Source organism: Rissa tridactyla, chromosome 2 (genome assembly GCF_028500815.1).
Source record: "Rissa tridactyla isolate bRisTri1 chromosome 2, bRisTri1.patW.cur.20221130, whole genome shotgun sequence".
In the NCBI taxonomy this organism is placed as follows: Eukaryota; Metazoa; Chordata; class Aves; order Charadriiformes; family Laridae; genus Rissa; species Rissa tridactyla.
In genome coordinates this window covers 210,172-225,203 of record NC_071467.1, presented here as the reverse complement: position 1 = coordinate 225,203, position 15,032 = coordinate 210,172, and the positions used below count along the sequence as shown (strand labels likewise).

The 15,032-nt window shown below is 50.3% G+C and overlaps 1 protein-coding gene across 36 annotated transcripts in view; it reads left to right on the top strand.

Moving 5' to 3' along the window:
- Positions 1-15,032, top strand: part of SCRIB (scribble planar cell polarity protein) — a 117,881-nt gene that overhangs the window by 78,932 nt on the left and 23,917 nt on the right. For 12 of the 36 annotated variants that reach the window (XM_054189675.1, XM_054189670.1, XM_054189667.1 and 9 more), the window contains 6 exons: positions 56-463; positions 3,043-3,111; positions 6,270-6,320; positions 6,878-6,919; positions 7,797-7,925; positions 13,605-13,712. In XM_054189675.1, the coding sequence (XP_054045650.1) occupies positions 56-463; positions 3,043-3,111; positions 6,270-6,320; positions 6,878-6,919; positions 7,797-7,925; positions 13,605-13,712 (807 nt within the window). The remainder of the gene's footprint in view (positions 1-55; positions 464-3,042; positions 3,112-6,269; positions 6,321-6,877; positions 6,920-7,796; positions 7,926-13,604; positions 13,713-15,032) is intronic. The other 24 variants (XM_054189691.1, XM_054189683.1, XM_054189686.1 and 21 more) reach the window with 12 other exon arrangements.

Sequence of the window (15,032 nt, the reverse complement as noted above, 5' to 3'; positions counted from 1 at the left end):
TTCTCCTTTACTCTGTTCTCCTTGTCTCTTTCTGACCCTTTTGTTTTCCTCTCAGCTTGTTCAGTATAATAAGGCCAGCTCCAGAATGGAGGGCGACTGCGCTCTGCTGTCTCTGCCGGTGGCACAGGACAGCCGGGATTCATGCCCCGATACAGCCGCCAGCCCCATCATCGGAAGCGTGGCTGGCCCTCCTCAGGACCCTGCTCCACCTGACCAGTGCGCCAGCAGGGCAGAAAAGCCCCAGTTGGACGAGCAGGATCCCACGGGTGGCCCCTTGTCCCAGGACCAGATGCCAAAGACGCCAGAGCAAGAGTGCATGATCGACTCCCAGCCCATCCTCTTCAGTGAGAACCCCTTTGTGGTGGCAAACCGCAAGGGGAAGGCAGCAGGCAAGGCCTGCCTGGGGGGGCCGCCCCTGGGCTATGGCAGGGGGGGAGTGCTGAAGACCAACCTTTACTCCAAGGCAAGCAGTCCCATGGCATGCTGTGTATGGCGTGCGCTCACGCAGTCGAGGCCACCCGTGTCCTACTAAACCCCTGCGCATGCACCGGACCCGACGCCGGGCAGCACGAGGCCCATGCCGGGGCCGGTCCCACCTAACATGTGTCCTTTGCCTGCAGAGGCTGTCAGTCGCTGACGGTCGTGAATTGTCTTCCAGCCACTAATGTACCCCCGTTATTGCCCAGCGTGCCTGCTGCTGAGTCCCGCTGAGGGGCGGCGGGATGTGAGGGGACTTAGAGACTTTAGAGCACAAGGCTGGTGAGGAGCGGCTGAGGGAGCTGGGGGTGTTCAGCCCGGAGAAAAGGGGGCTGAGGGGAGACCTTCTCGCTCTCTGCAGCTCCCTGAAAGGAGGGGGCAGCCAGGGGGGTCGGGCTCTTCTCCCAAGGAACAGGCCATGGGACAAGAGGAAACGGCCTCCAGTTGCACCAGGGCAGGTTTAGGATGGATATTGGGGAAAATTCCTTCCCCGAAAGGGTTGTCAGGCATTGGAAGAGGCTGCCCAGGGCAGTGGGGGAGTCGCCATCCCTGGAGGGATTGAAAAGCCCGGGTAGACGTGGTGCTTAGCGATATGGTTTAGTGATGGTTTTGTCAGTGGCAGGTTGATGGTTGGACTCCATGATCTGAAAGGTCCCTTCCAACCGAGACAATTCTCATTCTGTGGCATCCCCCATGTCCCTTTGTGTGGGCAGGAGTCAGGCTGGGAGCAGCAGCGTTCCCTGCCTGCGGTGGTTGTGTGGGGAGCTGGCAGGGCTGGTAGAAGAATGAACAAAGACAGCCGTTCTTAGACTGCTGAAAAGTAAGAGGCAGCACAGCTGACATAGTTATTATCTACAGCCCCGGAGCACACTGTTCCTTGAAGTGACTTGTTTCAGTATATCTAGACTTTCAGATTTCAAGGGAGAACTTTGCTTTCTGCTCTGGGAAATCTGTTTGTATTTAACTTTCTCACTCTAGCACAGGAAGCCTGTGGCAGAGCAAGGACTAGACCCAAAGACATTATGTTCCAGATTAGCCCCACACCGCTCTTCCCTTCCTTTCTCAGCCCTTTCGGATGTCTGAAAAGCCAGAGAAGCAAAACACCGCAAACAAACAGCCCACACACACAGAAGAAAAAACAAACCAACCAGCCAACACCCAGCTGTAGTTCTCTTCGATGTTTTTAGCCTAGTTCCTTGGTGAGAATTTGTTTTTCACAGATGCGTAGGCAGATAAGCGTAGAGCAAGGCATGTAGTTGAATCTCTGTAACATCTCAGTATATTAAAAGTCAAAGGCTGTGGTTTGGACATTACAGACATCCAGCTTTAGAGTTCAGAAGATCAAAAAAGCAGCGGTCACAAAGCACTGACCCTTTTTGCAGGTCAACTATCACCAATCTGAGGTGGGTGTCACAGTGAGCTGGAGCTAATCTCATTCCAGGTTGGTGTCAAATGGGATCAGTTCCCCCTGTCTGCACATTCTGCTCCTGTGTGCTGACACCAGAACTGGAGCAGTCATGTGTCAGCTGGGTCAGGGAGCTGAAGTCCCTGAAAAACAGTACTGTACAAAGCTTCTTCCTTGGGGACTGGTGAGCGCGTGTGTTGGCGCACGGGAAGACTTGGGTAGCAGTAGCCAGAGGCAGGGTGACTGAGGACTCTCTGCTGTGGAGGCATGGAAGCAGAGCAGTTGACACTGCTACGCTCGCTGTCTTTACAGTGCTAAGAAGGATCAGATGTTTTCTGTGCTCCAGCGTAAACTTCGTATCACATCTCCTGGCTTGGTCAGTAGAAATACCATTGCCCAAGGCTGACTTGAATCTAATGAACATGATTCACTAGTGCATGGATACGGTATCAATGATTTCAGAACCCTAGATTTGCTTAAACAGTTCTCTAAATCCCAAATGACCTGTTTCCACCACTAATCCCCACCACTAAGGCATCTAAAATACTTTTTAAATCATGCTCCTTTATCCTGTGGACAGGCTGCAGGTACTTACTGGGACTGTGCTCTCTTGCTGTAGCTGTTGGGGTGGCTCAGCCTGAGCACTGGTGATCGTAGGTTCCTGTGGAAGGGGCGGGAGCCTGGTCTTCCCTGTGCTCTGGGCTGCTTGTAAAGGTGCTACCAGTAGGCCAACAGCAAGGGATGTGGCTGGGGATGAGTCTTGTCTCCTTTCAGCTGGGGTGGCTTAGTGCCTATACAACAGGTTTGCCTAGACTGTGGCCCAGGCTGTGGAGGGCTGAAGAGAAGTTGTGGGGGAGGGTTCTTGGGGACGTCTTACAAGGCGGAAGGCTTTAACCTGACTCAGTTGGCCTTGCAGGGTGTTTGCATATGAACGTTTCATGTCATTCCCTTGCTGTTTCTAGTGCTTTTTGCAAGTTTCTGCCATTTGACATCTGCTGTTGGGCCCGTTGCTAACTCCGCTCTCTCGCGGCGAGGTGGCCCACAGTTGGCCTCGGGCTGGATGTCGGTGGTCTCCCTTGCCTCCCGGTCTCACTGCTAAGGGAGAGACGTGGAAGTTGCTGCTGTACAGTAACTATCTAGCTTTGTCTTCTCTCTTTCAGGCTCCTGCGGGCGAGTCTGGGACAGGAAATTCCAGGCGTGAAACCCCCTATTCTCCTAGTAATCAGCAGGTGAGACTGGCCACAGGACAGGCAATGTGGGGAAGGGTGGGGAGGCAAGATGGCACCAGGGCAGAAGGGCAGAGGAAGCTGAGTGTGATTTCCATTCTTGAGAGCGATACTGTTGAGGTGGAGGGGTATCCAGCACGGGAGGCAACTAGAGAACTAGGGGAAGAACTCTGCTCTTTCAAAATATCTCAGAGACCCAGGAATATAACTCACTAGTCATAAACTCAGTGGAAAGTTATTGCTCTGGGGGGTAGCCTAATTTGCAAGGTAATGAGCATAGGTGTACCTAGAGTGACTACAAAGTGGTAGTTGTCTGTCTTTTTTGAGAACGGCCTCACCTATTCCTTATATAGAAACTATTTAATTCTGGCAATTGGTATGTTGGAAGAAAATTGAAGGATCCTGCAGCAGGTTAGCCTACCCTTAGGGAATGATATTTTGAAACATTTTGGTCAGAGGCCAGTTTTCACTCTGAAATTGCAAGTTACTCTATTTCTTGTAACTTTTTTTTTTTTTTTTGGTAAACATTACTTCACTAGCTGTTCTTATTTCTCATAACTCTGATCTTTTCTTTTAAATCTTGAGAAGTCTTTGATTTCACTTTTCATCCTGTGGCAGTAGGTTTCACAAATTAATTGAGCCTTTTGAAATTAAATATTCTTAAATGGATTTTTTTTTAATTTCCCTTCACACTCATTACATGTTATTGGTTTTTATATTAGGGTGCTGGAATGAAGTGAAAATTGTACTTTGTCCTTAGTCATTTTGTGTCTGTTGCGTTCCTTTTGGAGTGCAGCTGCTCTCCAACTCTTTGGGTCCCACTAGCTCCCATCTTTAGCTGAGTCATTTCGGTTCTCTAAGCTGGACAAAAGCTGTCTGCTCTTTTCCTAGGTCAGTTCAGCTTAGTGAGATGAATCGCATCACCTTGGGGTGAGGTGACAATTAATGCTGAGGAGAAGGGTCAGGACCATGTGGCTGGGAGCAGCGAATAGGACAGTGGAGCTGCAGTGAGCAACAGTCCGGTCCATCTTCGAATGGCTCCTTGGCCTCTCTTGCATCTCCTCAGCTCTTAGATCCTTTGAAATCGAGTCACCACCGGGGACACGATAAGATTAGAAGAAGATACTATTCATTGTAGTAGTACTATTTCAATGCTTTGTCTTCCAGCTGCATGTGATTACTTATTAGCTCTTCTGAGAGCAGTTGCATCCTGATTGGAGGCTTATTTTGGGCTGTTTGTCTGTAAGTTTCCCTTTTACCGCAAACCTAGATTTTCTTTGAGATTGGGTTCTTTCTATTTAAAAGGAATGGGCTGGGGATGATACTCCTCATTCTACAATAGAAGGAGATCTAGATATTAATTTGCTCTGACGTTAAAGATCCTCAGCTCTCAGTTGAAAAAGAAGCCCAAATCCCAAAGGGCGGCCAATGTAGCTGTTCATAGAATGATTTAGGATGGAAGGTCTGGTCTGAGACCACACTCAGAGCAGATCCAATTAGATCAGGTTACTCAAGACCATGTCCAGTTAAATTTTGAACACCTCTAGAGATGGAAGGTCTTCATCTTTCTAGATGCCAGCTCCAATATTTGACTACTCTCATTGTGATTTTTTTTAAAAAAAACTTGTGTTTGAATGGAATGTCCCTTGTTCCAATTCGTCATAGGCAGCTTTAGTAGCACCCCTGATGTTTTTGTTTATCAGTGTCTTAGCTTTGGAGGCTCAGTGCCAGTGTCCTTGCCACGAGCAACCCTCTGGCCATAATGCCATCTGTGCTTCTAGCTCGGGATGGACTTGCTCAATGATAAATTGTTTGTCTAATGGTCTAATGGTTTGTCATTATCCAAGTCCTGTGACAACAGCGACAGCTTTGTCTTCTCATAGCGGTCATTGCTGACAGCAGAAACTTTCCAGGTGAAACTGTTCGTTCTCTTCTCCCGGGGCTCTGAGAAGAATTACCAAGGTCTCACAAATGCATTCTGTGGAGCTAAGAGCACCACAGGAGCATTTCTGCAGATGCAGACATTTGCCTTTCCAATTTTAAGTTGGATGTCTCAAATTCCCTGTTACGTAGCACTTGGTGTAATTTGTAGTCTGTTTGATCAATTCAGGTCTTCTGTATCATGAATCCTCTGTAGCTTGAGCGACATATTGAGTAATCTTCTTTTTCTCGTTTTTTCTCTTTTATCTCTCTGTTCAGAGACACATATGCCATGAAAGATCCTATTAATTTCTTACAGCATTTATAGCCAATTTCATGACTTTGTCCTTTATTTTAGCCTTTTAAGGTCTTCAGCAGGTTTGTTCACTGCTTTCATTTCTGAGATCTAGTCTTTGTGTCATTTTGAAAGCCTTTTTTCCTTACATGATCTATGGCTGTTACGAATTCGTGACTCTGGGAGTTGTTCTTGAAGATGCCTTGGTGTCACGATGCTGAGCCTTTAGTCTTGCTGGTGGCATTCTCAACCCTGCATTCTGTACGTGAACTTTCTGTCACATTTACATAATTTAATACTTTTGGGATCAGAGCCTTCCGCAGCAGTCTCCTGCATGTCAGGTAAGGCTGGATCTGGTAAACGTAGTTCTCTCTGGATAATGAATGATGTACAAAACGGAACAGGTTCAACAGATAATACTGAAGGACATGGGGCAATCACTAGCCTTGTGGCCTGTACATTTTGTGGGGATTCAGCAGACCTGGCCTTCAGGTTGTTGCTCCAAAGTAGATGTTCCAAAGAATTGCATCTCTAATTCTCTGCCGCCATCTATTTTTAATGTAAATTCTTTGGTTTTAACATCTTGTAGTCCAGCCGGAATTTATAGGCTTACTTCAGAGCTCTCGGAGACTTACTGAAGGAAGTGGAAACCTCTGTGCTGAGGCTGGTGTCACGGTGGTCTTGCCTGGCCCTGGGTTCTGTGGGCATCTGGTGGGGGAGGAAGCAGACGGGGGGAGGAAGGAGGTGTTCGTGGTGGGTCTGTGCGTGCTGAGGAGGGCAGAGGGGCTTTCTCCGTGGCAGGCAGCAAGGTAACTGCCCCTGGGTGACTGCTGTCTCTGCGCTGGGAAAGGTGCTCCTCTCAGCCTCTCACGCGGAAAACCCGGTCTCTTCGTTTTCTCTCCCATTCTCTCCCCTGACGATCCTCCCTGGCGTTGCCCCTCTCCAGACGCCCGCAGCCCCTCGGCCTGCTCACCTGCCAGGCAGGGAGACCCGCTTTGTAAGTGCCTGTGGGTGTGCGGTGTGCGCTGCTGCTCCGTGCTGTTCCCGCCCGGCACCGCTGCTCTTCACCCCGTCCGCTGCCTCCCCACTCCCCGCCTCCCGGGCTCGAGAGGCTGTTCCCTGCTATCCACTGCTGAGATGGCATCTGTGAACGCTTCCTGGCAGAGAAGCTGTGGTGCTGGTGGCTTTGCTCAAGCTCAGTAGCAAGTGCAGAGGGCAGGGGATGTAAAAAGGGCCAGGACCAGCCGAGCTGCAGTGGAGAGGGTGAGGGTGGGGGTCAGTGCCCGGAGATGTGCGGAGAGAGTTGGGAGTGCCTTCACACATGGCAGAGGAACTGGGAGAAGCTCTTGCGGGTGGGCTCTGGACTGCACCTGGCACGAAGAAGAAGGTATGGCGGGGATTAGTATGGGACTTGGGGGCTTTTCCCTGTACGGGGCAGGCAGTGGGGCAGGGGAGGGGCTGGAGTTGGGAGTTTTGTGTTGCTCTTTATGTGGAATGGTAAACTAAAGGCTCCCTGTATGGACTCCAAATTTACACCTGTGTTTCTGTTTTCAGGCTTCCATTAACTTCATCACATCGCAGGATGACAGTAAATCAGTAAGTACATCTGCCATGAGGCCTTAGTGTAACGTCCCTGTGCATTCTCCAGTGCATAGAGCTTGCCTCTTCCTTCTGTGTGTGCTCACTTCCAGCCCTGCGAGTCTTGCTGTTGCCTCTTACTGTCTTCTTCAGTCCTCCACTGTACCTCAAGTTTGTTCAAATGTGCCGTCTTAAATAGTGCCAATTTGAAAACTTGATGCAACTGGTTTTGCAGGTTTTATTCCTGCTTACCCATGCACCTTTCACTCATGTAGTTTTTGCTGGTTTACTCGATTCCTGCTTCTGCTCTCTTTAGTATTAGAGGTTTTGTTCACTTCCACACAGCATCCAACAGTGATGGCATCAAGGTCAAATCTCAGACTCCTGTCTCTGCTTTTACGTCTGCATTTCTAGTTGGAGCCCTAGCTGGGTCTCATTTCATTTTCATCCCCGGCTTTTGCCAATACCATTCCTGGCTGATGTTTCCCTGCTGCATCTTCCATTCATGATGCTTACATTCTCCAAGCTTTGACATACTCATGCCGTACTCCTCTGACCCTTGCAGCTGCGACTTGTATGGCAAATTCGTTCTTGTGTCCTGGCCTTCTCTGTAACCCATTGGTCCTGTCTGACCATGACTTGGCTGAATCTCTTTGCCTGTCCAAAACACGTGTGCCAGAGGCATTGTTTGGTGTTTGCTTCAGTAGCTCTACCTCCCAGTCTGGTAGCTGGAGGCAGCAGCACAGCTGCGGAATTGAGCTCAGGTGCATGGATTTGTCTTATTCACTTGCATGGCAGAGATATCTTGCTGCCCTAACTGCTCGTTTCTCTTCTCTCTCTCTCCCTCTCCCTCTCTTCCTCTGCCTTTCCCCCTGTTGTGTGGTATTGACACAAGCAGACCAAGCCAGGCGTCATTCAGCCTCTTTCCCGAGTGCGACAAAATGCTGCCCCACATAATTCGGAGGACGGGGACAGCCCCAATCCCTTCCAGCAACCTGAGCTGTGCTTCAATATCCAGAACTCTGTAAGTGGCCTGCAGTTCCTTCTTTCTAAGCTATGTCTGTCTGCCCTAGGTTGCTATAGTGCCACTTTTTCTGGTGGGTAGGCTGAACACTCCTTCCCAGTGCTGATTTTGTATAAAGATCACGTGCCATCGGTAAGGCTGGTCTTGTTTATGCATCAGTCTGGGTAAGAACCCGTACTCTTCCCAAGTAGAGTCATGGTCAGTGCATCCCGTTCATTTTTCTAACATAGATGAGCCTCACCAGCCTGCCTTGTGTCTTCACTGACCCATTCAGGAAGTTGGGATTGTTGAAACTGTATTGTGGCTGAAATCCCTAGAGCAGTTACAGTTTTAGATCCTTATTTATGAGGTGTTACGTTCTGTTCCGGCATAAATCTTTCAGAACCTTTATCTATCAGTGTCTTGTGTTTTGGAGCAAAAGCCAATGCCATCTTGCTGATAATAAGTTTTATGATTTGCAAAATGATTGGTTTTGAAAGATTCGTGTTCCCTGGGCTGTATGTTGACGGGAGAGAAGGATTCGGGTATTTTGATCTTTGTCATGACAGAAGACTTGTATACCTGCAATATAGCCCTTCTCTTTTTATCGAAGCTTGTATGACAGGATACCAAATTAGAGACCTGATCTGCAGACAAACAGCTGTATATAATCCATGTAATTGGCCACGATTCACATGTTGTACAATCTCTTGTGATATTGATGTGCTGTTCTTTAGCCCATGCAGAAGGGAACATCATCCACAACATACTTTAGCCTCAGTCCAGGACAAAGAAAAACCACAAACACCTGAAACTGAGTTAGTGCAGCAAGAAAAAAAAAAAGTCTGAATTTTTTGTTCAAGCCAGATGCCTGAATGGGTTGCCACTTTGGTTTAGGAGACTGTGACCATTAGCCTTGAAGTATGTAGAAGTACACACTCATCATTTTATAAACAGAAGTACAATAGTCACCGCAAAACCCAAATGAGACTAAGATCCCATCCCATGAAGGAGGCCCCTTTAGTCAGAAATGGCAGATAAGGCCAGAGCTTATCTTTAATTTTCTAATAAACTAAACGTGGCTTATTCACGCCCAAGTAGGGGTCAGAGTCCACTGTATAGCTGTCCTATCCAGCCCCAAAAGCCCACTGATTCATGTAGGCACATGCTACTTGAATTGGGTGGACGTCCTTAAGGACCGTGACAGCAATATGGCCCCTTGGCCAAGACCTCAGTCACAAAATTCTGGTCAAGTCAGTGAGGATCTGTACCACCAGAAGTATCGACACACCAGCCCGGTCACAGCAGTTTGCACGGCAGTTCGTGCAGGAGAGCACTGAGACTGCCAACCCAGCCAGGAAGTGATGGTATCTACTCGCAAGAAGACCGTGGCATCCATGAGCTCCACATCCACCAGCTCTGATGCAGCCTCTCAGACGGAGCTCCTGTGGGAACATGCTGCCACACAGACATCAGGCTGCGGGGTGTGCCCTGCTCTTATGCCGGTGTCGGATGGCAGTGATGGACACATCTGAGGGAGATGGGCTCCAGTAGAGGATCTCCTCCATTACTCATGGAGCTCAGGGAGGAGGTAAGCAGGTTGAGGGTCTTCAAGGAATGTGAGAGGGAGAGAGATGCTTGGAGAAGAATCCTGCGTCCCACGACAGAAACACAGCAGGCAGACAGAACCCCTGCAGCAGGGAACTCCCCGTCCTCTCTCCCCCCGACTGAAGGTGGTAACCTGGAGGACAGTGCACAATGGCAGGAAGCTCCTGCCCAGCGCAACAGGCGCCGCACTCGGGACTGCCTGGTGACTACCCCATCTTGCCAGGTGCCATTGTGTAACAGGTACAGTGCTCTGCAAGGGAACATGGACGATGACAAGCACTATAGTTCTCGTACCGTGGAGGTGTCAGTGAGGTCTAGTCAGACCTCCCCCACATCAAAACCTCTGCGGTAAAGAAGAAAAGACGGGTCCTTGTCATAGGTGACTGGCTGCTGCAGGGAGCAGAGGGCCCAATATGCAGGCCGGACCCGGTACATAGGGAGGTCTGCTGCCTCCCTGGGGCCCGGGTCGAGGACGTGAAGAGGATGCTTCCTTCCCTGGTACGGCCCTCAGGTTGTTACCCGCTTTTGATCTTTCAGGTAGGCAACGATGAGGTAGTGAAAAGAAGTCCAAGGGCAATGAAGAAAGATTTCAAGACCCTGGGATGCCTGGTCAAGGGATCGGGAGCACAAGTTGTGTTCTCGTCTATCCCCCCAGTTGTGGGGAATGATGAGGGGTAAATAGGAGGAGTCAGCAGATCAATGCCTGGCTCCGAGCCTGGTGCTGCCTGCAGGACTTTGGGTACTTTGATCATGGCCTGGTCTACAAAATGCCTGGCCTGCTGGTAACAGGCGGGAACAGCTTATATTGCAGGGGGGAAAGGGTTCTAGGCCAAGAGTTCTCAGGGCTCATTTTGAGGGCTTTAAATTAGATTTGAAGGGGGGAGGGGACGGTACTGGGCTTGCTGGTGAGGTGCCAGGGCGTAGTTGCTCATTGCTCGTGGGCCAGTGTGCCAGTATTTCTGAAAGCCAGAAGGCACACCACATCTCAAGGGTCAAAACTACACACACGACTCCCTCTCTGAAATGCGTACACACCAGTGCACGCGGCATGGGCAATAAGCAGGAAGAGCTGGAGATCTGTGTGCAGTTGCAGGGCCACGATCTCATTGCAGTTACTGAGACATGGTGGGACAGCTCACGTGACTGGAATGCATGCTGTCATGGATGGCTACGTCCTTTTCAGGAAAGACAGGCCAGTGAGGCGAGGTGGTGGAGTTGCTCTTTATGTGAGAGAGCATTTGGAATGCACCGAGTTTTCCCTGGGGGTGGATGAAGAGAGAGTTGAGAGCTTGTGGTTAAGGATTAAGGGGCAGGCAAATATGAGGGACAGTGTTGTGGGTGTTTATTACAGGCCACCTGATCAGGATGGGGAAGCTGATGAGGCTTTCTACAGACAGCTGAAGGTAGCCTCGCAATCGCAGGCCTTGGCTCTCATGGGGGACTTCAATCACCCCGATATCTGCTGGGAAGACCACACAGCCAGGCACGCACAGTCCAGGAGGCTCCTCCAGTGCACTGATGATAACTTCTTGACACAGGTGGTACAGGAGCCAACAAGGAGAGGAGCACTCCTGGACCTGGTACTGACAAACACAGAGGGACTGGTGGAGGACATTAAGGTTGGGGGCAGCCTTGGCTGTAGCGATCCTGAAATGATAGAGTTCAGGATCACGGGTACTACGCACAAAACAACAAGCAGTAAAATTACAGCCTTGGACTTCGGGAGGGCTAACTTCGACCTCTTCAAGAAACTGCTTGGAGAGATCCCGTGGGCTAGGGCTCTGGAAGGCAAGGGGGCCCGAGAGAGATGGTTGGTATTCAAAGACCACTTCCTCCAAGCTCAGGATCGGTGCATCCCTAAGAGCAGGAAATCGGGCAAGGGATGCAGGAGACCTGCATGGCTGAGCAGGGAGCTTCTGAAAAAGCTCAAGAGGAAGAAGGAAGTCTACAATAAGTGGAAGAAGGGACTAACTGCTTAGGAAGATTACAAGAATGTCACCAGAGCATGCAGGGATGAAACGAGGAAAGCCAAGGCTTCCTTGGAATTAAACCTGGCTAGGGATGTCAAGCTCAACAGGAAGGGCTTCTACAAGTATATTGAAGGCAAAAGGAAATCTAGAGAAGTTGTGGGCCCACTGTTGAATGAGACAGGAGCCATGGTGACGGAGGATGTGGAGAAGGCGGAGTTACTGAATGCGTTCTTTGCTTCGGTCTTTGCTGCTCAGCCCAGCCCTCAGGAGTCCCAGACTTTGGAGAAAGTAACAGGGAAAGAGGAAGACTTCCCCTTGGTTGAGGAGGATCAAGTGAGAGATCAATTAGGTCAATTAGACACCCACAAGTCCACGGGTCCCGATAGGATGCACCCAAGAGTGCTGAGGGAGCTGGCGGAAGTCATTGCTGGGCCGCTCTCCGTCATCTTTGAAAGGTCCTGGAGAACAGGCGAGGTGCCTGAGGACTGGAGGAAAGCCAATGTCACTCCAGCCTTCAAAAAGGGCAAGGAGGAGGAGCCGGGGAACTACGGGCCGGTCAGCCTTACCTCCATCCCTGGAAAGATGATGGAACAGCTCGTTCTGGGTGTCATCTCAAGGCATATGGAGGAAAAGAAAGCTATCAGAAGTACTCGACATGGATTCGTCAAGGGGAAATGATGTCTGACTAATCTGATAGCCTTCTATGATGGCATGACTGGATGGATAGATGAGGGGAGGGCAGTGGAGGTCATCTACCTTGACTTCAGCAAGGTGTCCGACATGGTCTCCCACAGCATCCTCATAGGGAAGCTTAGGAAGTGTGGGCTAGATGAATGGACAGTAAGGTGGATAGATAACCGGTTGAAAGACAGAGCTCAGACGGTCGTGATTAGGGGCACGGGGTCTAGTTGGAGGTCAGTGACAAGTGGTGTTCCCCAGGGATCACTACTGGGTCCAGTCCTCTTCAATATATTCATCAATGACCTGGATGAGGGGACAGAGTGCACCCTCAGCAAGTTTGCTGATGACACCAAGCTGGGGAGGGGCGGGGGGGCTGACACAGCAGAAGGCTGTGCCACCATCCAGAGAGACCTGGAAGGGCTGGAGAGTTGGGCAAAGAGGAACCTTATGAAATTCAACCAGGGCAAGTGCAGGGTGCTGCACCTGGGGAGGAATAACCCCCTGCACCAGGACAGGTTGGGGGTGACCTGCTGGAGAGCAGCTCTGTGGGAAGAGACCTGGGAGTCCTGGTGGACAACAGGATGGCCATGAGCCAGCAATGTGCCCTCATGGCCAAGAAGGCCAATGGCATCCTGGGCTGCATCAAGAGGAGTGCGGCCAGCAGGTGGAGGGAGGTCATCCTCCCCCTCTGCTCTGCCCTGGGGAGGCCGCAGCTGGAGGGCTGTGTCCAGTTCTGGGCTCCCCGGTTCAAGAGGGACAGGGAACTGCTGGAGAGGGGACAGCAAAGGACTACCAAGAGGATGAGGGGATGGAACAGCTCTCTTATGAAGAAAGGCTGAGGGATTTGGGTCTCTTCAGTCTGGAAAAAAGACGACCGAGGGGGGACCTTATCAACACTTAAAAATACTGAAAGGGTGGGTGTCGGGAGGATGGTGCCGGGCTCTTTTCAGTGGTGCCCAGTGACAGGACAAGAGGTAATGGGCACAAACTGGAACATGGGAAGTTCCATCCCAACACGAGGAGGAACTTCTTTGCTGTGAGGGTGGCAGAGCCCTGGCACAGGCTGCCCAGAGAGGTGGGGGAGTCTCCGTCTCTGGAAACATTCCAAACCCACCTGGACACATTTGACCTGCTCTGGGTGCCCCTGCTCTGGCAGGGGGTTGGACTAGATGATCTCCAGAGGTCCCTTCCAACCCCACCATTCTGTGATTCTGATCGTTCCTCCACCATCCAAGAAATAAAATGGGGCTGTGATGCACGTGCTGCTGTATATAGCACTTATACAATACCCTGCTTGTGTTTCTGCCCAAGCTGCAGGACCTGTCCCTTATATATTCCACTCTTCAGGCTTTGCACGCTGAGAGTTGTGCTGTGTTTCCCCCATATTTGTTTTTTTTGTAACATCTGTGGTTATCTTTACTTTCTGTCTTTGTCCCTGTAGCAAAAGCCACCTTCACCACCCTCTCCTGATGAGATCCCCATCAACGTCAAGCAAGCATACAAGACCTTTGCAGCAGTGCCCTTGTCACACCCTCTGCTTGAGACACAGGTAACCAGCGTGGCTGGGGAGCATGTTACACAAACAGAGGGACGAACTGAAGGGTGGGCATTGCAGGTGAGCAAGGGAAGTGTGACAACAGGAAGGAGGTAGTCATTTGTTTCCTCCAAAGAAAGCTGTCGTGAAGGAGGGAAATGTTGAGGTCCCTTGGAAGTTGGAGTCTGTTCATGCTGCGGATGGTCACCCTGGAGAATCCTGTCCATAAACACATCAAGTCCTGAAAGCTCGTTGAATTTCATGTCACTGTTATTCTCCCTGAACATTAGGATGCTGTTGTATAACCATGCTGTTCTGATATAAAGAAACTCTCTGAACTTCCAGAGTCCAGGGCCAGGCTAAACCTGTTCTGAGGAATTTTTTATTAGATTTTGATGTTTAACTTAATTGGAACTACTCCTTGTCCCCTCCATGTATTTGAATCATGGAACCATTCAGGCTAGAGGAGGCCTCTGGAGGTCATCTGCCTTGGTCCTCCATGCAGAACAGGAAACCTTTGAAGGTGTATGAGGTTGCTCAGCCCAGTCCACTTGAGTTCTGAATTTCCAGAAATGGAGATTCTGAGGTCACTGTGGGCAATCTCTTCCAGCGTGTGACTCTCTCTGCTGTGAAGAGGGTTTTTTTCTATATGTTTTATCAGAATTTCTTTTACCACAACTGGTGTCTGTTGCCTCTCATCCTTTTGCTGTGCACCTCTGAGAAGTCTGACCTCATGCTCCGGAACCGCCTCTAGCAAGCTGAATGTAGGAATTAGATCCCCCTCTCCTGAGCCGCCTCTTTTCCAGGCTGAACAAGCACAGCCCTTCTGAGCCCATTTTCAAATGTCATGTCCTGCAGCCCCATGACCATTTTGATGGTCTTCCACGTGACATGCCGCAGCTTGTTAGCGGCATTCTTGTGCTGGGGAGCCCCAGACTGGGCACACTGCTCCTGTGGGTGCTGAACAGAGAGGGAGGATGAAGGATTCCTTCCCTGGACCTGCTGGATGCGCTCCAGCATCCCAGCATGGGGCCAGCCCTCGCTCTGCAAAGGCTTTGTCCTGACCCATGTCCAGCATGTTGCTGGGGCATCCCCCATGCTCTCCTCCCCACCGGTCCTTCCTGAAGAGCTTGTGGCCGTGCACGGCAGCACTCCAGCTATGCGAGAGCTCTGGAGCTTGCTGTTATAAACAGTCATACTTTCACTTCATTTACTGAACTAAAGAAGCAAAACACTGTCACCTGTGACATCCCGTGTTTGGGAAGACCCTCTGTTCTGTTAATCGTCTTACTGCTCTGCTTTTCGCCTGTCCCTGTCTGAATTCTTGCCGGCACC